The sequence below is a fragment of the Triturus cristatus genome, chromosome 11 (assembly GCF_964204655.1).
Source record: "Triturus cristatus chromosome 11, aTriCri1.1, whole genome shotgun sequence".
NCBI classification, from domain to species: Eukaryota; Metazoa; Chordata; class Amphibia; order Caudata; family Salamandridae; genus Triturus; species Triturus cristatus.
The window spans coordinates 661,153,669-661,181,668 of NC_140594.1; the positions used below are offsets into that span (position 1 = coordinate 661,153,669).

At 43.8% G+C, this 28,000-nt stretch overlaps 1 protein-coding gene across 1 annotated transcript in view; it reads left to right on the forward strand.

Moving 5' to 3' along the window:
• Positions 1-28,000, forward strand: part of LOC146785271 (serotransferrin-A-like) — a 198,647-nt gene that overhangs the window by 134,874 nt on the left and 35,773 nt on the right. The window contains exons 12-15 of the mRNA XM_085634229.1: positions 7,829-7,987; positions 15,348-15,498; positions 27,114-27,178; positions 27,286-27,470. Coding sequence (XP_085490355.1) covers positions 7,829-7,987; positions 15,348-15,498; positions 27,114-27,178; positions 27,286-27,470 — 560 coding nt within the window. The remainder of the gene's footprint in view (positions 1-7,828; positions 7,988-15,347; positions 15,499-27,113; positions 27,179-27,285; positions 27,471-28,000) is intronic.

Sequence of the window (28,000 nt, forward strand, 5' to 3'; positions counted from 1 at the left end):
TCATACAATCAACCACAAGAGTAAGGGAAAGAACCAAAGCTTTTCTCTTTGCTGATGATGAAGGCACACAGTTGCAAGGACCGTTCGTTTGAAAAACTTTATTCGATTCTTGTGAATCATAAAAGTACATAGTTACAGTAATAAAACATTGCTTAAAATCTTCAATATTACATTTTGCACATACTAAATATAACCAAAACAACATAGAAAATTTCATAGCAGGGTTTTCTATAAGCTACCATTTTCTTTATATCAATCCAAGGGTGTAAAAAAAAATAAGTAATAAAAATTGCATAAGGCCCTATTTCCCAATTTCCCTATCACATTTCATATCTTTTTCTGATTCGCAAGACAGTTCTAATGAAATTCAACACAGCACAACATGTGACGGCATTGGACAAAGAACGTAAATAATTAAAACCATCCTGATGTGAACAAGGGACAATTTCTCTCAGGATGGGCCTAATAAAACGACCCCTTATATCTTTATACATAGTGCAAAACAGCATAAGGTGCATTGTGCTCTGTTCGGCTAGGTTATCACAAGGACAGGGAGTCAGTCTCTCACACCAACTCACCTGATTGGGAAAAGCCACAAGAAAGTGCAATGTGCAGAGACGAAACCTCGTCAAAAGGAAGCGGGAATGTGTGTGAGTACTAAAAGATAAATAAAATTGATGAAGATTTGGTGACCCATGGGATGGAGTCTCATCGTCCAGGTTAGGTGCAACTAGCTCATTATAATAAGCATGTTTAATCATTGTTTTAATGTTGGTTGGTATGCCATCGGGGTTTTCAAAATAATTGCCTAAGCCAATCTTACTTAAGGCATTTTTGACATAACAGAGCCAGGGAATAGACGATGCATTTTCTAAACTTAGACAGTCCCTTATAATTGCTCTAGTAAATGATAGTTCTTTCGATGACCACACTTTCCCCCACAGAATCATCGGCGCAATTTTAATTCTATCTTCAACATAATCCAGTCCCAGCTCAGAATGACAAAATTTGGTAGGAGAGCTAATGGGAACCATCAACAATCTTGTTATAAATTTGTTTTCCAAAATTTGCAATTGGCTGGTTTTTTGACTTCCCCATATTCCCACCCCATAAGTTGTAACTGACCGGCATTTTGATTTATATAAAACAAGTTTTTCTGCCACTGGCTTATGTCCTAATTTGGACACCAAACGAAACAGGCCCTCTATTGTTCTACTGGTCTGTTGAGCCCTAGTCACAATCGTGTTGTCCCATTTTAATTTATTATAAAAACATTCCCTAAATATGTAAAAGAAGGGAACTTTTCAATTGTTCTACCATTTAGTTAGTTAGTTAGTTAGTTAGAAAATATTTGATAAAGCGCACTGTGACCAAACGGCTTCCTGGCGCTAAAGTGGAGGACTGAGGAGCAAAGAGAGTCTGCCGAAAGAGAATCAGCAGGAGTACGCCTGAGAGAACAGGAAGGTCTTAAGGGCCCTGCGGAAATGCAAGTAATCTGGGGTAGATCTAATGAGCAGAGGGAGACTGGTTCAGAAACGGGGGGGCCAGTACAGAGAATCTGGTCCCACCGGTCTTAGATCTACGAAAACGAGGGACAGTGAGAAGAGCCTGATTGGAAGAGCGGAGGGCGCGACTGGGAATGTAGGAGTTAATGAGAGAATTAATGAAAGCCGGAGCGGTGCGGGCACGGGCCATAAAAGCCAGGCATCCCAACTTAAAGAGGGATCTCTGGCAAATGGGGAGCCAATGAAGGGACTTCAAAACAGGGGTGATGTGGTGGAGCTTGGGAAGGTGATAAATAAGGCGGGCTGCCTGACTCTGAATAGACTGAAGACGGCGTAGTTCGTAGGCCGGAATGCCCGCATAGAGGCTATTCCCGTAGTCGAGACGGGAAAGAATCATTGCGAAAATGATAAGTTTAAGAGCATCGGGGGAGAAAAAACGGGACACCTTACCAATGATCCGGAGGGAAAGAAAACAAGAGGAGACAACTGAGCTAATCTGGGCATGCATGGAGAGGTCCCGACTGACTTTAATTCCCAGGGTCTTTGCAGAAGCCACCGATATAGGCGAGGGGCCGAGGATGGAAGGCCAGAAGGCGGCAGACCAAGGGGAGATGATAGGGCCAGTCAGGACTAACTCCGTCTTGTCCAGATTAAGTTTAAGTTGGTTAGTATTCATCCACTCGGAAATAAAAACTAAAGTAGAGTGAAATTTAGGCAGAGAGTCCGAAGGAGAGGAAAGATCAAAGACCAGCTGGAGGTCATCTGCATAATTATATACGGAGACCCCCATATCAAGGAGAGAGAGAATAAGAGGATAGATATAAAGATTAAAAAGAAGAGGAGATAAGGAGGAACCCTGGGGAACCCCGCATGAAACCAAGCGGGTAGGGGATGAGAAGCCAGAAAGATGGACCGCCTGAGTCCGTTCTTTAAGAAAGGAGGCGAGCCAAGAGAGGGCAGTGCCCCGAACGCCCGCTGCACTGACACGGCCAAGAAGGATGGAGTGATTGACCGTGTCAAATGCAGCGGACAAATCAAGGAGCACCAGGGCTTGGGGAAGGTTGGAGTCAGCTTTATTCTTGAGCTCATCTAGGACAGACAAGACTACCGACTCAGTAGAGTGGGCTGGGCGGAAACCCGCTTGGTGGGAGGCCAATCGATGGTTGTCCTCAATGAAAGTGGAGAGACAAGAAGTGACGTGACTCTCCAAAATCTTCCCTAAGTATGGAAGAAGCGAAATAGGTCGAAAGTTAACCGGAAGAGAGGGGTCTAATCCAGATTTCTTCAAAATGGGGAAGACTATGGCCGATTTGAAGAATTTCGGGACTAGGCCTAAAGCAATAGAGGCATTAAGGAGGGAGAGAGGAGGGTCAGGACAGTGAGTGAAGAGCTATCTCAGAATGCGAGCTGGAACGCAATCAGCTGGGGAGCCTGACTTCACTTTTTGGAGTAGAGCAAGGAAGGAATCCAGGGGAATAGGGAAAACTGATCAAGGAAGGAAGAGGGCGGAGGAGGAACAGAAGAAAAAGATGGCGAAGGAACTGAAGGAATGTTAGATTTAATCTTCGCAATCTTCTCTATAAAAAAATCGTTCAAAGATAAACAGAGAGCTTGGGATGGGATGAGATTAGGGTTGGCCCTATCAGAGGCAACTAAATTCCGAACTATAGAAAAAATCTCTTTAGGCTTATTGGCGGATGATGTAATTTTTTCCGAAAAGTAGATGGTTTTGGCTGTAAGAATAGCCTTCTTATAATTAGCTAAAAGAGACTTATATTTAGCTCGCAAAAGAGGGCAGTAGTTACGTCTCCAAAGGCGTTCAGAGCACCTAAGATCTAATTTAAGAATTTTCAGCTGGTCCGTAAACCACTTATGGGCATCATGGGGGCGGCAAGCCTTAACTTTTCTGAGGGGGGCAACTAAGTCACAAGAGGAGGACAGCCAATGATTCACGGCGTCAACTTGGAGATCAATAGGGAGATTAGAGAGATCAGGAGAAGTGGAAATGAGGGAGACACAGAGAGAATTAAAATCCACCCGGTTCCAATTACGAGCAGAAATATTCTTGGGTAGGAGAGGTTTCTCTGGTACGCCGAGCTCATTGGAGAAGGAGATCAGAGAATGATCGGACCATGTGCATGGAAGAATAGCCACAAATGTTCTTGTTTTTGTATTTTTAGGACCACAGACCATAATAAAAGACTTATTAAAATTAACCTTAAGATCCAAATCCGTCATAAAATCAGTAAAAGCCATCAAGGCTTTTTGAAGGCTATTAGCCGTTAAAGTCAGCAGTACGGTGTCATCCGCGTATGATAACAAGGGTACCGCATTACCTCCTACAGTCGGATAATCCAAGTGCTGCTCTATTAGGAATTTCTCCACCCCGTTTGTATATAAAAGAAATAAAAAGGGGGCCAAAATGTATCCCTGTCGTACGCCCTCTGTGGATGCAATGGATCTATTTTTTTCTCCTCCCGATCCATAACGTATAGAAACGGAGGTAGATGAATGCATCCTACGTAAAAAGGTAATGAGTGACTCCTCAAAGCCCATCTTTTCCATAAGTAGCCACAGCTTCCCCCTATTAATTGTGTCAAATGCACTGGATAAGTCCATGAAGGCCAGGTGGATCGATCCTTTCTTGGCCTTCATGTACTTACCATAACTAAGGACAGATTGAGTCATTGTTCGTTCATACCCATACCTTTTCTAAAGCCGTATTGTGAGTTGGATATCAGGCCAGACTCATAAGCCCAGAGCTCAAGACGGGAAAGAATCACCCTCCCCATGACTTTGCATGTTGCGTCAATTAGGGAGATAGGCCTATAGCAGATTGGATCATTCCTATTGCCCTTCTTGTATATTGGGACCACCACGGCTTCTTTCCATTCACCAACAATGGTGCCCATATTGGGGGATTACTTTTAAACATGTCTAACGGGACACCATCGGGCCCTGGGGCTTTTGCGGAAATACCCTTCAGCAATGCATCTTCGACCTCACCAATCGTAATGGACAGACTCAGTTGGTTCGCTGTTGCGAGATTAACGGCTATATCTTCTTTTTGGCATTGCAATGATACACCCTTAGGATTAAATATTTTCGTAAAATGAACTACCCATACATCTTCAGTTAATAATGATTCCATGTTCCTAACCTCATTTGTGAAAAGGGGGCGATTTATGACTTCCCAGAAGTCTCTAGAGTTCTTAAGGGCACTAGCTCTCTCCAGGTCATCCCATGCAAGGCTTCTTAACTCATCTTTTCTCTTCCCAATTGCTAATTTATATGATTGTCTTGCTTTCTTAATTAAATCCCCCTAACGGGGGACCATATGGAGGGCTTTTTTTAGATCTTTTTGGGCCTTAGAACACGCAGCATTAAACCATTTTACATCCTGGTGTTCTCTTTTCTTCATAGTCCTGGTCAGATTACTAGCCACATCTTTGCAAATATCTTCAAAGCTCTGTATGACCTCTTCCGGCCTGGAAACGTCGGACAAACATATCATGACCTTATCAAGATTAGATCGTATGATATTCTCTTCAAATTCAACAGGATTTATTTTACTCCATTTTAATCTCACCCCCTGGTTAGAGTTATAATTTAAGGGGAGTTCATCAGTCTTACCCTTTGATACCTTTATTTGCAAACTAAGAACCAGGGGGTTATGGTAACTAGCGGGGTTGGGTTCCACCACAAAGTTATTCACCAGGTGGTAAAATGTCCTAGAAATAAATATAAAATGTATAGTACTTGCCCTACCCCCACCCTGGTATGTTGGATACTGTTTCAGTGGGGTACAAACCATAGTTTCGGCAAAACATAAATCATTAGTCACGATTATGTCATTTAAAGCTTCACCCTGAGTAGAGTGTTTAAAATGTGGGAGATGACCATTTGTAGATGCTTTAAGAAGATGTAATCTCAATAAATTGTGGGCTCCCTCCTTGATTCTTGCCTTAGCAGTGCTCATTGCACATCCCTGGGAGGTCTTTTTTTTTTTTTTTTTTTTTTTTGAAACCGTTTATTGCAGTTTGAAAAAGTTACAGGTATGGGCCTACAACCACTCGGCCGGCCGCTAGAGTGACAAAAGCATATTGCATACATACAGTAAGAGTCTCTTGGCAGTGCAGATTAGCAAAACAGGAGAAATCAATGTTGCAGGCCGCATAGCTCCATGCCCACAGTACGGTTCCCTTTTATCAAAACAAAACAACACCAAAAAACCACACCCGCAAGGCAACCCGCGATCCAAAGTGACAGCACGTGCTCCATAAGTGGGGGATCCCAACCAGCAGCAGAACTCTGGAGAGGGGAATGGGAATAGATCAGGGACTGGGGGACCGCGTGCCCAAGGCCAAGGGAGGGGGGTCATCTAGGGAGACGGAGCAGGCGAGGCAGCCGGTAGCTGTGGCGGCTCACAAATACCCCCGCGGTAGGCGTTCCAGGGGCCCCAGATTTTCACCCACGCCCCAGGCTTACCCCTCGCCACATACACCACCTTTTCACGAAACATACACCAATCCATATGTTCTTTCCAGGCCAACACCGCAGGGGGCCTCTGGGATCCCCACAATTGAGCAATGTCACGCTTAGCTATCATGTATCCCAGAGTCACCCACCGCGTCTGCGGGACCGAATAGTCATTTGGTTCCCACACATTCAGCAAGCATCTCCTCGCTTCAGGCAACAGCGCGACACGCGTAACCACACGCAGGACCTCATGCACACCACGCCAGAATCGCTCCACCTTTGGGCACTCCCACAGTATATGCATGAAAGTTGCCAACGCGCCACAGCCACGCTTACACATTCCGTCACCAGCAAAGCCCATACGTAGAAGCCTTGGCCCCGTCACGTAAACCCGGTGAAGGATCTTAAGCTGGACGAAACGAAGGCGAGCCGGGATGGCCACTTCTTTTGGAGAGGCCACCGCGGAAATCCAATCCTCGTCGTCCAGCTCTAGCCCGTCGGCAACCCAGGCCTCGCGGAGACTAGTCAGCAGGCACGATCTGTCGTTGATCAGTTTTTTATATATGAGGGAGATCGTGCTGTCTGGGACATGGCCATCCAGCACTCTGTCCTCCAGGGGGGAAGACTCCGGAATGGACGCGACATCCGGGAAGACGGAGCCCAGCGCATGGCGGACTTGTAGGTACCGAAAGTACTCACTGCCCTGCAGCTGAAACTCCGTCTGCAGCGTCGCAAAAGTCTTGAATCCCCCCCTCGTCCAGAGATCTCCCACAGTGCTGATTCCGATCGTGTCCTACTTCTCAAAGCCCTTCGATGTCCACAGGGAGCCCAACCTCTCTGACGCATATAGCGGTGACGCCCGGGTCAAACGGTCCTTCCACCCCATAGCTGCATTAGCCGCGTGCCAGACACGCACCATGACACGCGTCGGTCCCGTCAGACGGGGGCTGGGCGCGGCAGAGTAAAGCGCTCGATTGTAGTCGCCACCGGGCAGGAGCATCTTGTCCATCTCAAACGCCGGGTTCAAGGCGGGCCCGTAAAGGCCATGATTAATTGCAGCCAGTTGGGTGGCCCAGTAATACCGTTTAATGTCCGGGAGGGCGACCCCCCCATCATACCACGGGAGCGTCAATTTAGCCAGAGCAATGCGCGGCCTCCCGTCCCAGAACAGGCGCCGCTGGAGGCCCTCCACCTCACGGAAGTAGCGTGCCGGAACCAAGTCCATAGTATTCTGGAGGGCGTAGAGGAAGCGCGGCAAGGACATCATTTTAAACAAGGCCGCTCGGCCGAGCGGCGAAAGCGGCAGACGCCGCCAGCGCACCCCTGGGAGGTCTTAATCTAGAGTTTGGATGATAACACTGTGCCTCTCAGATCATTTTACATATGTCATTTAATGTTATAGTGTTCTCTGTTTGTTCTTTTTCTCGTCTGCATGTGAATTGTTTTGAAATTGCAACTCTTGTTGTTCCGCTACTCAAATTATTTCATTTGTGAATACTCTAGTGTAGTTTCTTGATGTTACTCAAGAGCATGGCCTGAAAATTCATCATATACCCCTTCTTCAGTTATTGCGATATCAACCATTAAGCAACTTTTTAGGCTCTTCTTGGTAATTACACTTTAGTAGTGATGTGGTATTCTTGTTTGCTCTTTGGATGTTGAAGTGAACTATCTGGATTAAACTGTGTGGAGTGGAAATGTTGTCTTTGCTGTGGCTAGATAAGTAAATATACACTGAAGTCTAGCCGTATGGTGCCTCTATCTGAAAGGAGCTCAAGAGTCTTCTCAAAAATCTCCTCTCAGATGCAGTTTCACACACACATTTCCTGTTGTCATTATTCAAGGCACATACTATGCTGTGGCCATAGTAAAGAAAAGCAGTAAGGACATCTCCTGGAACAACCTGCGTGGAAAGAAGGCCTGCCACACAGGACTCGGTAGAACGGCAGGATGGAATGTTCCAATTGGTCTGATACAGAACCAGACCCAGAACTGCAAAGTTGGTGAGTGGTCGACCCTATCCTTGCATTTTGTCTCTCATTTTGATGTCACCAGTTTCTTTTGTGCATTTATTGTAAACAGATGTCACATTTTTTTAAAGTGTGTGTGGATACATGTGTTTAGACATGGTGCTCCTTAAGGTCACATTAAAGTGCTGGTCTAGAACAGAAAAACTAGCCTCCTTCCACACACAGGCTCAGGGGGTCTGTAATTGAAAGTTGATGTGAATAGAATGTAGAGGCGGTCTGAATATAGCAAAGAAGAAAGTAAAAAATGTGCAGATGCAATACTTGCACTGGTGACAGAAACCGAAAAAAATCTTATGGCCTGATTTATTGCATGATGATTGGTCCACTGAACCACCAAGGGAGCAGCGGAGGCACTTTCAACACGCTTATGACAGATGGTCCACCATATTTTCAATTGGGCCCTTCATTAGTAGTTATTTATTTTCTGAAGGCTTGTTAGCTGTCGGCTCTGTGGCCTTCTCTCAGTTTCTCAATGAAACGGGAGAATGCGCAGGTGCAAGGTGCTTTTGTGTATCAGGGTTCAAGTGTTTGGTGATAATGGTGGTGGTAATTACAAAGCCACAATGTGATGGGCTCATGAAGTACTAGCGGCCAAGAGAAACGAATATTGGCAAATGCAATAGGTCTGGCTAGCATTTTCTGTTATGAATAAGCAAGTGGTATTGGCTTTTTAGTGCTTGTTTTACTACTGATTTATTTATTTGCAGAGCTTTATAAAGTGTTAACATGACCCTTCCGGGTATCATGGTGCTGTACTTATAGCAGCCAGGTCATACATACCTGACAAAATGCAAGAAAGGAAATGTAGGGAGCAATGCAAAACACCGAAACAGATACAGTATACCACAACGGCTTGGTGGATCCATGATCCTGATGAGTCCACATAAAAATGATCGAGCTGAGTGACTAAAGATAACTTGTGGAGGAATCCATTCAGTAGAAGCTTTCTTACTTCAGGTACAGGAAGTGGTTGTCCTAATTCTGGGGCTGTGTGTTCCATAGTCATTGGGCTAGGCCAGAGAAGGAACGGTTGTAAGTCTGCTTTTTGTTGAACTTCTGTGGCTTCAGCTGCAGGGCGTTAGAGCATCTTGAGGAGCGACAGCCATCAGATATCTCAAGTTTTTTGGTCAGGTAGACATGTGTGTTCAAGGCAGAAAACCAATTGGACTGCAACTATCCCACAACTCACTCAGCAATATTTGGGTGAGATATGTTTTTAGGTAATTATCAATCCTACCAGAAATCACAACCCCAAACAACCGCTCCACGAAGCATCGTCCCTGCCTTATCTTGTGATCCCAGCACTTCCTCAACAGTCTCTGAGGCCAGGGGTCGCAAGGGGAAAGCCAGAGGTTGCAGTTGCGATCACTGGTGATCACTAAATGACATCCATGGGCTATGCCCATGATTAGTGGACAGGCTACTCAAGAACATAAAGTTCTTTCATGTGTCGTTCTGCGCTCAGCCATATTAAGAATGGGACAATTTAAGGCCATACTATTAATGCTAACACAGCTTCCTCCATTAAAGCATGATACTATACTCAAAGGAATCACAGGGAGCAGAAAGCCTGACTAGGACTAGAACTGATGGCTTTCCCGAATCTTTTCCCTCTGGCACCATGAAGCAGACCAGACTCGGATACCCAACGAAACAGAGCCCGAAATGACTTAGGTGAGGCTTTTACTTCTTGCCAAATGGAGGGACCACACACTGCTTGAAACGTATGTATAAGGGATCTTTGGAACCTCATCAGTGCTTACACATTGATTTGGGCACTCAGTCATGCATGTAGCACGAGTTACAACTGTACACCAAAACACTTATTGCTTCATTACGAGTTAGATGAATTTCTGCCCAGTACCCCACATGGGGTCTTTGCTAACTCCACATAAGTATGGATGGATAATTAAATACCCATGATTATGGGATTTTTGGGAGTAACATGTATGACTCAGTATTTATGCTCTGAGCCCTGTATGTATTTGCCCAGTATTTAACTTGAAGATCTCAGCAGCTTTCAGCAGCCAAAATCTTGGGGTGAAGTAGCCCCAACCCCCAAGGTTACCACAGGTGAAATAACCCTGATTTGGTAGCTAACTTTGTCCAGCCAAATCAAAATACAGTGAAAGTCGTATTAGGTCCCTTAAAGGGAGTGCACTTAATCCAACCAGCCTTGATAGCTTTTAGGTTTGTTGCTAGGTTTTAGTAGCCATTCTTTTTTTCTGGTTTTCCACAGCATTGCGGCCCTTGTAGAAGCATATTTGACAATTAATCTTCTTCAAATCACAACCTAGAGTTTTTAAGCACAACTGTTTTTCTGGCTTTTCGGCGCACTAGCCAGTTTTGCCAGGATGAACATATGTGCCTGGGGGTATGGATATCCTTATGCCAGTTAGATTAAATAAAATATTTTGTTCATTTCACCCTCACACTACACAATACTGAACTCCCCTAGAAACAATGTCCATACTTTTCAACATAATGATGATGTGCAAATGAAAGCCAACAGTTATGTTGTCTTGGTGATATGTACTCGCTATGTTAAACAACTAGTAAACATAGTCATCAATGCATCCTCTTACACACTCATCTACTGCATTCCTAATTAGGAAAACATCATTGCACTTCGTCCATGCTGCATATGAAGAAATGAAAAACAGTGAACTGGGCCTTTTTCTAGGTCGAACCCCAGGCAATCAATCGGGGCAATGCCTACAATAATTCACTGGCTTCTCATCAGACAACAAGTCTCTTCTCAAGCACTGACCACATTACACAAAGTCTTCTATTGCACTGGCCCTCCTCTCCTGTTGCCCACCTTCTGAAAATATGCTCCACCGCTAATCCCCAGGGGTTTAGGGTTTAAGGGTGGGTAGGTTTATAGGGTGGTAAGGGCATTTTAGGGTTTAGGGTTGGGTAGGGGTATTGAGTGGTAAGGGTGTTTTAGGGTTTAGTGGTGGGAAAGGGTATTGGGTAGGAAATACATTTTTAGGGTTTAGGAGTGGGTAACTGTAAGGTGGTAAGTGTGTTTTTAGGGTTTAGGGGTGGGTAGTGGTACACAGTGGTAAGGCTATTTGTAGGGTTTAATGGGTGAGTAGAGGTATAGGGTAATAAGGGATTTTTAGGGTTAAGTAGTTGGTCGGGGTATAGGGTGGTAAGGACATTTTAAGGTTTAGGGTTGGGTAGGGGTATAGGGTGGTAAGGCTGTTTTTAGGGTTTACGGGTGGGTAAGGGTATATGGTAGTAGGGACATTTTTAGGGTTTTGGGGTGGGTAAAGGTATAATGTGGAAAGGGATTTTTAGTGTTTAGGAGTGGGTAGGGATATAGGGTTGTAGGAGTGTTGTTAAGGGGTTTAAAGTTGGGTAGGGTTTTATAGGGTGGGAAGGGTATTTTGAGGGCTATTGGTGGATACGGGTATAGGTTGGTAGGGCCATTTTTAGGGTTTGTTGGTCAGTAGGGGTATAGGGTGTAAGGATGTATGGGTGTTTTTAAGGTTTAGAGGTGATTAGTTTTAATGGGTGGTAAGGTTAAAAATGGGGGAATAAAAATAATTTTAAAGAAGGGGGTGTTGAGTGATCTGTGCCACTAAAGAAAAAATTAAATGTAACATACTTTTTATTTAAAAAGAGGGGGTAACAATTACTAACTATATGTGTGTGTGTGCATGTGCGTGTGTATCTGTGTGTCTGTGTTTGAAATAATAACTTTGGTGCCGTTTGACGAATCTTTTTTGCCGAGTTTGAGCATGAAAAGTTTTGAGGTGATCCATTAGGCGGGGCAAGAAAAAAGAGGGGTCTCAAAATGTGTGTTCCCCATTTATTTTCCCATAGGAACATTAGACGCAACTGCAGCCAAAACTACGGAACGAATTTACACCAAAATTGGTAGAAAGCTAGATCTAGAACCAGATAGAATGCTTTTTGTGTAAATCCATTCAGTAGTTCTTGAGCTATTAATGCTCCAAAACATTTTACATCTAGGGATGAAGAGGCAACATGGATCCGGACAGATCTCAAGCTGAGATCTGATTGGCTGCCACCTCTTCAACCAGGAAGGGATGGCAGCCATCTTAAAACTTGGAACTCGGTCTTGAGTCCTAAAAAAAAAAAAAGAAAAATTAAGACACAAGGGGTCAGGGTAGGAATATTCTAATTCCATAGACCTGGTGTTTACATTTTTCTGCAAGTTCATGGAGGATCCATGCTTTTTTCAACACCCCCCCTGGGGTTGGCCAGGGCCCGGGAGGAAGAGTTGTTTATTTTCGGGGGGACGGGGGCACAAGGCCTCCCCGGGCAGCTTTTGGCCCTGGGGACCTATCCCTGGTCTATTTTTTAAGGGGACGGGACCGCACTGCCTTCCTCCCTGATCCTCTACAGGCCCAGAGGACCCCATCTGCAGAGCCACACAATTAAGTAAAAGGGAGAGGGGCCATGTGCCCACCACCTGTAAGCCATTAATGGCCCTGGGGTCCCAATGCTCTGGAACATAGCATTTTCGCTGCCCGCATCATGTGTTTGCTGATGCTTGGTGGGAGCATTTTTTAATCTCCTGCCAAGTGGGAGGAAACATCAAGTCCGCTTCCAGCAGGGAGGAATTTAAAAGATGCTCCCGCCCACTGGGAGCCGACTTTTGATTTGTTTACCTGCCCGCACAAATGCAGGGAAGGAAACAGATCAAAATAGCTTCTGCCTGCTGGAGGGACCTTGTGGCTTCCCCCAAGGATAGGAACAAGAATATGATGGGTGCCCTGGGTGGGCACCAGGACACCCACCTATAAGTGGTGAGGGCCCCGGGGGATAGGGACCCTGGGCCAGAAACTGCTCCATTTGGGGGCCATGTGCCTCCCTTCCCTTTGGTTAAAGATGTAGCCCTGGAGGATTGGGTCCCCAGGGTCTAATAGGGCTCCGGGAGAGGGGCCACGTGGGCCCCTCCCCTTTAAAAAAAGAGGCCCTAGGGATGGGCTCCCTAGAGTCTGGCCCTGTGGCCAACCCTCTTCATGCATTGCCAGCCAGGTCCTGGGGCCACCCTCCCACCATTTTTGGCCTTCGGCAAAGCCCGTCACAGTGTATGGTTGGCTACCTGGGACCCCCAAGGCCATAATGGGTTTAAGGAGGGAAAGCATGTGGCCCCCTCTGCTTTAAAAATAAAAAGATGCTCTGGGAGAAAGGGTCCCCAGGGCCTGGCCTTTAGCTAACACCCTGCGCCCACGGCCAAAGGCTGTGTGCATTGTGGGGTTAACTGCCTTTGGGGGAATTGGCCACAACCTACCCCCTACCATGCAAGGCCTTCAGCCATGCACAGTGTGGTGTTGGCTCCATGCTGGGTTGGCTGCAGGCCTTGTAGCCAACCCACACTGTGTATGACGAAAGGCCCTACACAGTGTGGGGGTTGGCCACAGGGCATGGCCACAGGCCAGCCGTACGCAGTGTGGGGTTGGCTGCATGCGAGGAGTTGGCTGCAGGCCCTGCAGTCAACCCACTGCTGTGCACGGCCCGCGGCCTTGCACAACAGGGGGGTTGGATTTTTGTATGGTAAATAAATATTACTTTACTTTAAAAATAAAACTAGAAATTCACTGCTAAAAACAGAGGTTAAAGTTATGTTAGAATTAGGTGAAATATTCATTAACAACATAATGTATTAAACTCTAAATCCACAGAAATTCACCAGTAATAGTTATTTCAAGTAACTCTAACTTGTGCCCCAAGGTGATAATATATACATATATGGGTTTCCCTTACCTTACCATATACCTACCTTGCGTTGTAAAGGCATGCATGGTTATCCGTGGTAAAGGCATGCATGGTAAAGTCATTGCTTTGTAAACGCATTGCATGGTAAATGATGCGTGGTAAAGGCATGCATGCTAAAGGGATGCATTGTTACTAGGCCTGGGCGGTAAAATCCGTTCCGCTCGCGGAATTTGCGGAATTTGGGTAATTTCGCGTTTCGCGGAGAACGCGAAATTGACCAAAAATCTGCGTTCCGCGACTTCGCGAAATTTTTGGCTTGTTCGCGTTCTCAATATGCGTGTTCGCGAGATATTTCACCCCGAGCACGCAAACAGCGATCGCGAACATGAAAAAAGTATCGCGAACAAGCAATTCCGCGTGTTCGCGGAATTTCTGCGTGTTCGCGGAGATTTTTTACCGTTTCGCGGAGATTTTCGTAACGCGATTACGCAAATTCCGCCCACCCCTAATTGTTACATCCTACATCCGTGCTGCAGCATGCCTTTAACAGTATGCTGAGCACAGAGCTGGTCAGTGCACCCTATTACAGTTAATACATTGTCTCTAACGCAGCAGTGAATTCACACATGTCCTCAGTGTAGAACATTCGTGAAAGACACATGGCTGTTTGAAGCAGTCAGTCCATCTTTCATTTTACAGGTGGCATTGCAGCTTTCCTTTTAAAGCAGGAAAGAGATCGGCCTACAGGAGATGCACCAAGTCTCTGTACCCACCTGCAGAGGGATATCTCAGGGGGACTTCATGTGACCCACTTTCCCTTGATACAAGTGGCACCCGCAGGGAGTGCACAGATTGTTTACCCTCTCTTTGTGGGTCAAAGTCACTGTGTCTTCTGACAGTTTCTTTGCATCTGCACCTGCTTTTATAATAAGGCGTGGGTGTAGAGGTAAAGTGTTTCCTCATTTGCATGGAGCCACGCCCCATTTAATGGGGGATCGCTATCTGCAGATAGCGCTGGTGCACATGTAGTGATAGCATGATCAATATTACAGAAGGGGCTGCAAACATCTCTGCAGTCCCTTCTCTATTACCAACGTGCTCCAGGGATGAAGGAAGAGGGGTACTTTCTGTAATCTGGTCACTGGTTGCGGTTCTTTCTGCTGACTCTATATAGAATTCCTTGTTCGTAAGTTCTGAAACGGCTTCTCTTCCCTTACCTAATTAGGCAACAAAAACCGAGTCCTTCAGTTGGTGTCACACTGCATCTAGAGGCGGTCTTCTTCACACTGAGCATATTATAATACTGAAATGTATACGTTAATTCAGCATCAGAACCCTCCATTTATCCCCTGTGTGTCTCACGTCAAGAATGCATTTTTCTAGTGCCTCAGAATGCCCCGACAATGCATGAAGAGAGGTGAAAGAGTTGGAACTATAAGTGCAAAGTGTAACATGTGAGAGCTGAACTTATAGAGAGTGTGCTTGGAGGGTAGCTAGTGCACCCCGAAGACTTAAGATTTGGATACCTTTAAATGCAGGGCCAGAGGGAGTGGTGACACCTTGAGGGGGACTTGCCCAGTTTGTTTCCCATTATATGCCTCAGTTAACACCTAATGCTGTCCTTTGCTCTGGACAGGTGAGTTCTTTGGTGACAGCTGTGCGCCAGGAGCAGACCGTGGCTCCACACTGTGTGCCCTGTGCAAGGGAACTCCTGGGATCAAACAACAAGACACGAAGTGCCAGCCGAGTGACAAGGAGCCATACAACGGGTACTCTGGTGCCTTAAGGTAAGTACCACAAGCTATCACAGGGTCAGGCATGAGGTACACTGGCTTTCGGACTACATTAAACATGTGCTTTACTCCACTTTAGTACCCTCCCACCTCATGAATATCCATCACTGAGTATCAAGATCCCAAAGTGAAGACACTTTTTTGACACTATCCGAACTGACCTACAAATAGAATTAACATGCGAAAGTCCTTTCTATCACAATAGTTCTCTTTTTACTCTACTGATGCGTTTTTCATCTTTATGATACTTTATGCTGTGCTAGTTTTAGAATTTGTTCTCCCAGTTTTATGCACGGGGATTGTGATATCCGGAAAGAATATTTGCAATTACTTTCCATTCAGTGTTTTCATTTTATTGGATTTTGAACTTTTGTAAGTCGTGCTGCTATCCAAAGAGGATATTTGTGTTAGTAATACAAACTGTGGCGAGTCTGATTAAAGGTACCAGGTTTTCAAGATTTTGCAAAAAATCTTTTGCTGCTAGGTAAGTATAAAACAAGGCGGCACATTGTTAGGAAATATATGGACTAAATAAGCAAAGTTCCTGACGCCAGTGCAAACACTGTATGCTTTCCCTTGCTAGAAAAACAAGAAGGAGACATGACTGCTCTGCAGCCAAAGTCTCATGCGATTTTTCAGGCCAGTTATGCCGACTGAAAACATCGAGACAAGTTTTTCTACACTTGGAAAAACCAAATGTGAAAAACCTAACAACTAAAATCAGGTATACTGAAATTAATTCATGAAATAATGCATTAATGTTGCTCCACCTGACTCATAATGGGGGCTGGATGGAACTTTTTTCCTAATATGCAAGTTGCAAAGCGCTTCAGACAGACCAGGAGTGGTGTTAATCCCTTTTAAGATTTTGTTGCTTCTGAACTGGACGTGTACAAACATTTAATTCAATAAGATTTCAGAATTTAATATAATGCACGTTGGGCTTTAAAATGAAAACTGACAAATATTATAATCAAATCATGAAGGTTTTTTGAAATATTTAAAGGAATTACAGTAAGCAAAAAATGGTTAGAAGTCAGTCAATTAATCAATTATCATATAATAGCATGATGATCTGAATAACATGCAAATAGTCAAGTAGCAGAACAAAATATAGTTCAGCAAAAATAAAGTAGTGTCGCCTCCCAAATATCGGGGGAGAGCGAGACCACAAACCTTAGAAATTGGCTTCTTCTATAACGTAAAATGCAATGAAAACCATAGATGAATATAATTATATTAGAATCACAAGAATTGGAGCAATCAGGTTAAAGGAAGAACAATGCAGTTTCTGAAATCACATTATTCAGCACTATCCCATAGATTCACACATTGTAGTTCTTATCCCTGGTGTTCTCCAGGCACCTTACGAATATCACTATCTAGTATACCTAGTTAAGTTCTCATGTGAATCACACCATGGTCACAATAGGTGAGGACTTGTGAACACTCACTATCAATAGAACAGTGTGGTACAGGACTCTAAAGATAAGAACCTGTGAAAGGGACATTACATGTCAAAACACTGTCTGCAAGATTTCTGTGCACTGAAATATGTCAACAAGCAGAGTTGCCATTTTGAATTTGAGGCCTGAATTGAATAATGTTAGCATGCGCACAGTTTCCTCGACATAATGTCTTCATTTCAACAACATGTTGATTTTGCTTTTATCGTGCCATAGCTATTGTACATTTAATTATAAAGCCCTGCATAAGTCCTAAGTGTCTAGTTATTCTATTATTTAAAATAAGTCATTACTTCCTTTCAATAGTGTGCATGTCCACAATATCATACCAAAATCTTTCAATATGTTCACAGTATTATCAAGATAATAAAAATTGTGATAGAGAAGACAGTAGGAACGACATGTTCGTGGATAGCAATCTGTTTATATTTCACTAACCTTCACTGAGTAATATTGTATCCTTTACATTGCTACCAAAGTCTTAAACTACATTCCGTTACTCTGATTCTAGTAAAATCCACCAGAATGGATTGGTATAAAATGCATGTTCTCATTATATGTTAATGTATGTTAAACTATATATCCATCTGTCTAAGGGAGCCTCTCATGAGCTACCAGTTGTTGCATAGTATATGATTAAATCTATTCTTTCATACATGTAAGATATTTACTGGCCTTGGTAAGCCTAAAACAAAGTTTTAAAAACGTGCTATTTTGATGACAAGTGAATTTTCTAAGTATTGAAAGAAATCATAACCTAATATTTCAACAAAACTTATGTCAGGGTAACGGTAAATGTCCCGCCAGAGTTACCATTCAAACAATTGCTACTTATGAAATTCGTCTCCTCCAATCAACACCACATATTGAAATGATATGCCAGTCTACATCCTCCTAATTCTGAGTCAGAGTCTCAGAATCACTTTCTTAAAACATCACATCACACATTCTTAAATTAAGAATTGTTGTCTCATCACGTCACTTGGGTAATTCAATGCATATTTTCTATTAGCTGTGTGTACCCACCTATTCTAGAATGTATTTAAAACTGCTTAACTAGACCTACCACAAAGTGTAAGAACAATGACTGTTGCAAAACTGCAACAAGCAGATGCCTGTCACTGCCTGTAAGGTGCAAACTCTACATTTACCTTATTTAATTTTTTGTACACCACGAAGTGAATGTGGGTGACCTCCGGTGTTCGCCATGTACTCTATATATTTTCTAAGATATATTTAACTCAAGAATCTGCCCTCTGCATCTGTGTCGTGCCTGAATATATGAAGTAAACAAAACGTTTAAGCTACAGAACTACACTCGAAGTACATATAAGATAAAACATAATTAAATAATATACTAAATATGTGGTGTACTTAATATAGTGCTGCTGTCACATAATCTGTGCCAAGAGTAGAACTAGGTAACTAAAAACACTCTCACCTTAATAACTTTTACATTTTTTAACTTTACTTTTTGTAGGTTATTCAAGCCAACATCTTTGCAATACATTTGAATTGGATGTTTTCAAAGCCAAACATTATTGTTTTAGTCTTACTTCTTTGAGCATACAGAATGCCTATGCAGATAGGCGTCTCCATGTATGACTTATAACAGGAAGGAGACTAGTTTTTCCAATACATTAGATGGAGAAGCAGCTAAGAAAAGAAGGCGTTTCTACTCTCTCTCTGTAGCATAATGAATAGGATAATGTATCTCCAGACGTACATTATAACGATTCAACAGAATTTCCATCACTATATAGTGGCATGAGAACAAAACACTCTGTTTCTGTATAAGGGCATGAAACTCCAAGGTGATTTTGATCTAATGTTATAGATTACCAAGGTGGGGGGTATGTTGTTCCTTTTAAAAAGTGTGAAAATGGAAACTTGTGTCATATCAAACTCTGCATTATGGAAAAAGAATTGTAATATAAGTATATGGGAACATTGCTATTAGCTTATAATCAGGTATTTTATGCAGTGGTGACTTTATTTTATTACTGATATGCCATAACATAAAAACATACAGGTAATAATAAAATAAGCATGCTATAAATACAACACCCTCCCCCCCTCTGATTATAATAGTGGATTGTTAAAGAGAAGATGATAGTGAAGACCCCCTCTTTCAGGATTCTAGACCAAAAACCATAGATATGAGATCACGGCATAGGCATTATAATTGAGGAGGCAGAAAGAGTGTATTATACCAAGTCTGTCTCAATATTAATATTTGTTGTAGTGAGTGAATCAAATGCAGGGACGGGTTCTTACTTTTATTGACCTTGATAAGAGTGCGATTACAAGGTCACCGGAATTACAATGCTCTGTAGTAAATTTACAGACTTGAAACATTTCACCCGGGGACTCCTGGCTGCTGAAAGCAGGCACAATCTCCAGGGTCATTACTAAATAGAGCGTCAGGAATACCTGTTAAAGCCATCCCTAAAATCACCAGTAATGACAGTATCAGTAAATCCAAGGGCAGGGAGGCAGGGATGGGGTGCAGGGCCAGCAACAGGAGACCTCAAAATGTAATATAAGATATTTACGAGCTTGTTAAAGAGTATTTGAGTTATCACTCTTTGCTTTAGGATTTAATTGTAAAAGGTCTCACTTGAACTCAAAGTATATATTAAGATTATGAAGCTGGATCAAATTTGTGGTATGACTAAAAAATTCTCCGAAGCAGTTTATGTTGTTTGTGACATTACACGTCACAACGTCAAGGTTTCCCTTACCAAAACTTTAGCATTGGCCCTTCATGCATGGAAAAAAGTATTCTGTAAATGTATTTGATAGTTCGAAATATTTGTTTCATCATCAAAACACACATAAAAACCTTTACAATTCCAAAATGAGGAAACAATAAATAGCAACATTTAAAATCTAAGAGCATACAAGGAAATTAGCTTATGAGTTAAAAACAAGGGTAAATAAATGCGAAAACGCATGAGCCTATAAAATAACTCACAACTCACACTATGAATAGGGTAGCAAAGACTGATAAGTGAAGCGACAAGAAATGTTTGGGAACAACAAAGTTGTGGACGAAAACCCTCACTCACCCGAGGGTGACATGCTTCATCATTGGGTTCCTCCAATACATAGGGACCGCAAGGTACCCTATGTGGGCTACGACTTAACCCCAGTGGGAAGGAGCAGGAGTGCAAAGCACATGTTGGATCTACCAACTCAGAATGGTAAGGAGGGGCAGAGTGCCAAAGTGATAAGTGAATAAAAACTACCTACTTGGGGGCAACAACTTTATTCTTCCTTCCAACAGTGGTAGTGATTAAAAAGCAAGTGGAGAAGGGTTAATTATATATACCCTAACTCTTATTAGGTCAACATGTTTCTGCCATTGTGACAATTAAGTTCTGGGCATTCGTCAGGACCTGTAGACCTCAGTCACTCTGCTAGTGAAGGTGCAAAAAAATAGTAATAATAATAAGTAAATTTTTTCAAATACTTAAGCCTCTATACTTGACCAGAAGTATAAGTCATCTTAGTTGTTGGTCAGAAGGCTCTAAACATCAATATTTGTATTCCCACTCAACCGTCCACAGAGTCACTCACCTCTGTCGGTTTCTAAAATACCGACCGGTCCGCCTATCTGACTCTGAAAATAACTGCCCCTATGCAATCAATTGCCCCAACAATATAAAACCTGCAAGCAACAACCACTGCATCAGGCAATTCAAATCAGCTGAATATGTTAGAGCCTAGTTTCATCTAACATTTTGCCTCTGACTAACCACGCAGTGTTAAGGAATGTTTAAACAGCCACAACCACAATCAAGGAGGTTTCACTTTTGCATACCCTATATGCTTCTCCTCTGATGGGTCGGCTCAATAGCCTACACATTCGGACAAGCCATGTAGGTCTAGATTTTGTGCAAAGTGGGGACAAGGACAAGAGATGCTCCTCACTTTCACGTACATTTTTACAATAAAAACAACATTCAGACCCCTGGTTCATCTTTCTCCATCCAGCAGTAAAAACTGCTACAGGGAGGAACCATACCTACATTGAAGATATAGAGACCGAGTCCAAACAGGGTGAATAAAATCCAGAAATTCCTCAGCCTTGCGCACTGATTTTAACAAGAGGAAGGCACTTGTTAGAGTTCCTTGTGAGGCTGCGGATGAGTGTTCCCTGAGCCTAGAGGCCTTATCTTCCATCCTCTTTTTAACTAGGGCCGCATCCCCTCCCTTGATCAATTGTGGCTTACTCCAGAATTTGTCCAGGCCCACTCATTCCAACCCTTCTTGAGTGCCCTTAACCATTCGATTTTCCCCCCACCAATTGCTGCAATAACATCATGCACACCCTCAATTAAGAGGGACAATTCAACAGTGCCCCAGATTCTGATCCAATACAATAGGGGTCTCAAGGCCACCAATGAGGAGATCTCGGCAATCCCAAAATCCATACTAAGCGGAACAAGAGGCGTGCCCTGCCCCGTGCTCATTAGACTTCTAATAAAATTATTCTCTGCTACACTCAGGGGACTGATGTTAGAGACCCCCCACAATTCTTCCCCGTAGAGGAAAGCCCCCCCCCCCCCCTTGCTTGGACCTTAGATTTTTCCACTGTTGGATGTACAGGAGACCTTTTTATCCAACTTGAGTATAGCTCCTGCCAGTTGCTTTACAGTTGCGTCCCAGGATCCAGACTCATCTAACCTGATACCCAGGTACTCAAACTCCTTGACCCTTTTGTGTACCTCCACCCCCCCCCCCCTTAATGACCCCACTCAAATTGTCCTTCTTAGTATACGTCATATATTTGGTCTTGGTGGTATTTATTCCAAGACCAAAATCGCTGCAAAACTGATTGAAGCTGCCAATCAGTATTTGCAGACCCCTCCTGGTTTTGGACAATAACAATGTGTCGTCCGCAAAGTGGAGGGGCGGTGATTTTTCACCTACTAGAGAAGGGGAATCATTAACACAGTTGGTCAAGTTCGCAATGCAGTTATTAACATAAAGGAGGAAAAGGGTGGGTGCTAGTACGCAGCCCTGCCTAACTCCTCGGTTGGCTGGAAATGCCTCTGATAACTCTCCTTTTGTGCTGCACCTTACTTTGGCAAAGATCCCCTCATGCACCCGGGTGCAGTCACCATCCCTGGAGCACCTCTCACAATTTCCGTCTGGGGACCAGGTTGAATGCGGCACGCAAATCGACAAATGCCACGTAAATGTCAACCTCAGCCTGGTCGACTGCCTTCCACTTAACCAAGAGGAAAGGGAGGACCTGGTGAACTGCTCTGATCCCTTGCCTAAATCCTGCCTGAAGCCCCATTAGGATGTACTTTTCCTTGCACCAGCCCAGTTGGTGGTCAAGGACCTGTGTACAGAATATTTTTGGGAGGTTATCCAATAAGCGGACTGGCGTTAGTTAGATGGCACACCAGGACCCCCTTCTTGAAAATAAGGATGATCTCTGCCTCTTTCCAAGAAGGGGGAATTACTCCTTCTGCGGCAATGGCATTTGAGACAACATTGATGTAGGGTACCCAGGCATCAGGATTAGATTTTAAAACGTCAGGTGGGATTTTATTGAGCCCCCGATCTTTCCCAGACTTGAACGAAGAAACCACACGCTCAGTTTCCTGGAGGAAGACACTTATCAAAGGATGGAGGTGGCTCTTTGCGCTGGGCACATTCTCGGACCCTTGCCGTCCCTGAAGTGCAGATTTAGGGGCATAGAGACTCCTGAATTGCGCTACTCATTGGCAGGATAGACGATTCTATAAGGTTTCCAGACCTTCCCTCACTTCTACTGGCTATTGACCAGAATGTCTTATGGTCGTTGTTCACAGCAGAGTCTAGCAAGTCAGCCCACATAACTTCCTCCCATGCTACTTTTGCTGTTTTTACACTTGCCTGACAATTCGCACAGTAGACCCTTACGGATTTAATAACCCCCTTTTTTAACGCTTGCAAGAGGTGTGCCTTCACCACTTCACACTGGTCATTATACCATCCCTTTTGGTGCTTTGGACGTCCCCTGACCTCTCTGGTTAGGACACTCCTCACCTTCGACAATGCCATGAGTTGGTCTGCAAGGATCACCTAGTCTTCCACCCAGTTAGCACATATATTCTCCATATGACTAGTCAGAATTGAATAAAGGAGCCCAAGGTCCTCCGGAGAGGAGGCCACTGATTCGCATTTCAGGTTCCTCCTAGTGTTTGTGGCTACAAGCTGCCCTTCACAACTTTCTGCAGGCGCAGGACAAGGGAGGGTCATGGTAAATCTCAACTTTAGTGACAGAGGATTATGGTCAATTTCCTCTCCCTCAATTACCACCATATCTACCATCTTGCTTCACAGTCTAACATCCAAACAAATTATAATCAATTCTGCTGAAATAAGAGCCTCGCCTAAAAGTCGGGTCAAGCATTTTATCAGACGAGGAACGCCCATTGCATGCCCAAATACCATAGGTGATTGTGAGATCCACAACCTGCATGGCCGCTCTTGATTTGAATTGCTTTCTAGAGGGGACTATGTCTGGGATACTCCACATCAGATTCTCATCTCTGTGTAGGTCACTCGCCAGACTTCCCAGCTCAAAGACGAGGTTGAAGTCCCCCACTATAAGCATGTCGTGGGTACTAACATGCTCATCCACAATTCTGGCCAGCAGTTGAAGCGTTGAGAAACCCTGCCAATGGCTGCAAGACCTATTATATATATTAATGATCAAAATATGCAAAAATGAGGCCCAAAATTTCAGGAGAATCCACATATAGGGGCGTAATTGAATAAGATAAAGTGGCTCTGACCAACACTAATAAGCCATCTGCAGAGTGTCCTGCACCAGACTTCACTGCTGGGACATTATAGTGTTTGTAGCGACATCTGTTTACTTGATCTAATGCCCAGGTTTCCAAAACTACCCCAATCAGTATGTCTCAATTTACTTCTGATTCCTGCGATAAACCAGCTTAACAAAAGTGTCTGCGGAGGTAAATGCGTTGGGTTATGCAAACTCCCTCGGAGAGATGTTAGGGTTCCTGGGACTGCACTTTGGGGATCTAATCTGGGACTGGTCAATAAGTCTGTGGGTCTTGGGGCCCTCAGCTGTGTAGCAACACCAAACTCTGGAAGCCCAGAACTCCCCTTCTCACCACTGTCTCTTCCCTAAGCTGGCGACACCACCTTTATTTTAATCTCATCACTGACAGATCCCTTCTGAACAGAGGTGAATCAATCAACCTCGTTTAAAGAAGAGACAGATTTAGGTTGTACGTTATTTCCCCTATGGCCAGCCCCTACTCTCCGCACCCTGTTTTGTTTGAAATTCTCTGTGGACTGCTGAATTGTCCCACCCCTGCCCCTCAAGTGCCAGTAAAAAAAATCCAAGGGGTGAAGAGAGATGCTGGAATCTTGATGGTTTAGATCTGGAGGGTGAGTAAATAAACAGTAAACCGAGGCAGAATCCCTGAAATTTACAACACCACAATTGCCCCTATAAGATTTAGTTTGAGACCCCACTCACGTAACTCTCCTTACCATCAATCTACACCAGGCATCTTCATATAAAAAGCCAGCATCGATGCAGTGCCAAAGTAACATTTTGTTCCTTAAATGCACAAAGGATTCCTCTGCTTCCTCTGTTAGGCAGGGCGCATTAGACTAGATCACAATATACGGGCAAGCATCTGGAGGGAGGTTCAAGGAATGTTGCCATTCCGCTGCACAGGCTCCCTCAGTGAACATGATACTTCTCTCTGCCCCTCACCTCCCTCTACAACACCTGTGCCTTGCCCCACTCAAGGCTGGTCGGCCTCTACTTGCTCAGTGGACAGACGGCTGGTGTTCATAAGAGAAGGATGCACAATAGTGCATGACTTAGGAGCGTCAACCTTCTTAGTGGGTGGGATTTTAGATAAATCAGATGTAATGTGGTTAGTACTCATCGCATCCCTCATGCTCCTTATTGCAGTCTCAAGCATGACAAAGGGCTGGTAGATGGGCTCAAGGCTTTCCTTTATTAATACAATCATCTTATCACACCCGTCTTTGGACCCCTCTAGATTGGGTGAGGATATGACCATCATCGCTCCTGTCTACCCTTTGGTCACAGAACACAGTCTTTTAGATTTAAGGGTTGAAGCCGCCCTTTTCCTCTTGTTCACTGGGCCTCAGGTGTTACAAGGCATCCCTGACCCAGTGGGGGACTCAGCTTATTCTCTGGGTTCTCCAACCCTTCTTCTGTCTGGTCAGTTGGGGGTACACTCACACTATGGGCGTATCTCGGCTCGACTCTCTAAGTGGAGATGGGTGCATCATCTCCCAAGGAGTACCCTGGCTCTGAGCTGGTCAAAATCCTGGCATCATGAGGTGCAGGCCCAGTGTGGGAAGGAGCTAGCAAAAGCCGCTTTCCCACCAGCCAATTACTCTATTAACTAGGCCCACTGCTCTCATAATGAACCCATCCAGGGTGCCATCAGGCAATATTGTAGCCCCCGCCTCTTCTACTTTTTGCTTCCCCATATTGGCACCAGCAAATTAGAATACCAAAAGATAAAAGGGAGAATACAGAGAGCACTTTCTAGTGGCAGTACCTTTGTATTGGGCTGGTCAACAAGTGACACTTCCAGGTGGTTGAAAAGCCAAGAGGGGTGAACCTGTCCTGTCTCTTCCTGGCGATGATGGGCGCAATAAGGGTCTGCCTTTGGCCCGGGCTCATCCTGAACTGCAGAGCTTTTAATTGCACTTTATAGCACTCAGGGCAGCAAAAGGCAGCAGGTGTGACAATGGGCCTTCTCTAGCCCCACTGTAACTCTAGACTCGAAATCCCTCCACGGATTTCTCTTCCACGCAACAGGGCTTCCAAAAGCGCTCTACAGCGCTCAGGGCAGCAACAGGCAGCTGGCGTGATAAGGGGCCACCTCTAGCCCCACTGGGACCTGGGACTCGAAGTCCCTCCATGGATTTCTCTCCCAGTACAGTTATGTGCCTACACCAAAGTTGTGGTGGTCACAGTTTTACATTAAAATGTTCTAAACCGACATCAGAATCTAGGTCAGAGAAAGCATAACATCTGGGGAGTCTTGGTAAAGGTTGCTTCTCTAAAAAAAGGGAAATTGGGAAATAAAAGTGAAAGAAATAAGATAAAGAGAGAATGTTGTGTACCATCTTAAGTTTGCAGTGCGTTTTAAAAAGTAAGCTAAGTTCTTCGTAAAGGTGTTCTCTGCATAGTGGTAGAAGAAAGACACAGCCTCTGAAATATTTTCATTCCATTAACAATTATCTCTACAGATTTACTTTTCACATGGGTGTAAGATTATAATTTTTGCATTAAGGGAAACCTAAATCCATACCAGACCTAGTAATATTCCACCTAATCATAAGGATGTACTTGAAGTTAGTATGGCCTAGTTCAATATACTCTTTAGTTGTGATATAACCTCACTCCAGAATGATTCTGTGTTCTCACAAGACCAGAGCATGCATTTTACAGTCTTACCAGGTATTTATAGAATGTATCATCTTTCTCATGGCTTACTTTATGCAGGTGGTTGTTGATGGTGTGCTCTGAGATGCATTTTTGAGTCCTAGGAGTTATTTTTCATTATTGGACTTTGATCAAGACCAAGAGAGAGAAAGGCTGAACTGTGAGAAAGAAGGAGTAAGGAGAGATAGGGGACAGTAACAGTGAGAAAAGGCAGGCATGATAAAGAACCTGCTGGATATCAAGAGGCATGAAACGTCGGTGGAAGAAATAGGTATAAAGTTAAATCCAGGCAGCTTTGGTATTCAGCAATCTCAGCTTTAGGAAGCACCCGGTGTGGGCTCCTAAGAAAATTCTTTGAACCTTGTCACTAAATGTTTTCAAACTAATCATTTCTCTTAACAAGATTGAGGTGAGTCATCTTACTTGATCCAAATCTATTCTGTGGACAATTGCGAAACAAACTGCAGTCTAGAGTTTACTGAGGCACAAGAAACACTTCCACAAATCACAAACTATACTCCCTCATCAATAGCCTCTTCTAATTAGCAACATTTTTATTGACACCCTCAGAAAATGCTCTTTGACAATGAGGGGCAAATTTAGGTTGATAAGGGATTTAAAATTTGACTGGTTCAGCTTCAGCATCTTTGTTTGGTTTCTGACAGGTGCCTGGTGGAGAAGGGTGAGGTAGCCTTTGCAAAGCATACCACCGTTTTTGAAAATACTCAAGGTATGTAATGGCAGCAGTTGCTGGAGCAATCTCCATAGATTCAACCGCAATATTCTGTGTGTCACCATTGAGCTTACAGTTTTAAATGTTTTGTTTTTACTTTACAGGTAGGAACCCGGCGGCTTGGGCAAAAAGCTTAAAAGCTTCTGATTTTGAGTTACTCTGTCGTGATGGCACTAGGGCTGCGGTTAGCAACTACCGACGGTGTAACCTGGCTGAAGTGCCCGCTCATGCTGTGGTGTCCCTCCCTGAAAAGAGAGACCTGATTGCACGAATTCTGAATGCCCAGCAGGTCAGTATACTGGCAAGATGATTTCCAAGTGATAATGCATCCAATACACTAGAGTCCATTAGTATTGGTGACAGCTTTAAATCACTGTGAAGCACAGTGTGATCAAGCAAGGCATTTACTCTGTGAGTTAAATAATTTCAAAGGTGGGCAAATACATTAGAGTCCCCAGCAGTACATTTAAAGTTTCACCACCATTGCCCCCAAATTCCTATTTGATTTACAAATACTGTGAAAAATATTTGTTGAACGTATTTCATGTTGAGAAAAAATGTAGATCGAATTAAGTCCCTAAGACAGTAGTGACTTTCACATGGTGATACTACACATTGTGTGCTGTAAAGTCTTATTGAATACCAAATGATATATGTATCACTGAATATTAAAGTAAACCGGAAATACCCCTTATCACTGAATGACTGATCAGGATATCAACTCTCAGAAGGTAACATATGGAGACCAAAAAAATGTATAACTTAAATATATTTGATATTGGAAAGTTAACAATTTTATATACTAGTGACACATATAAT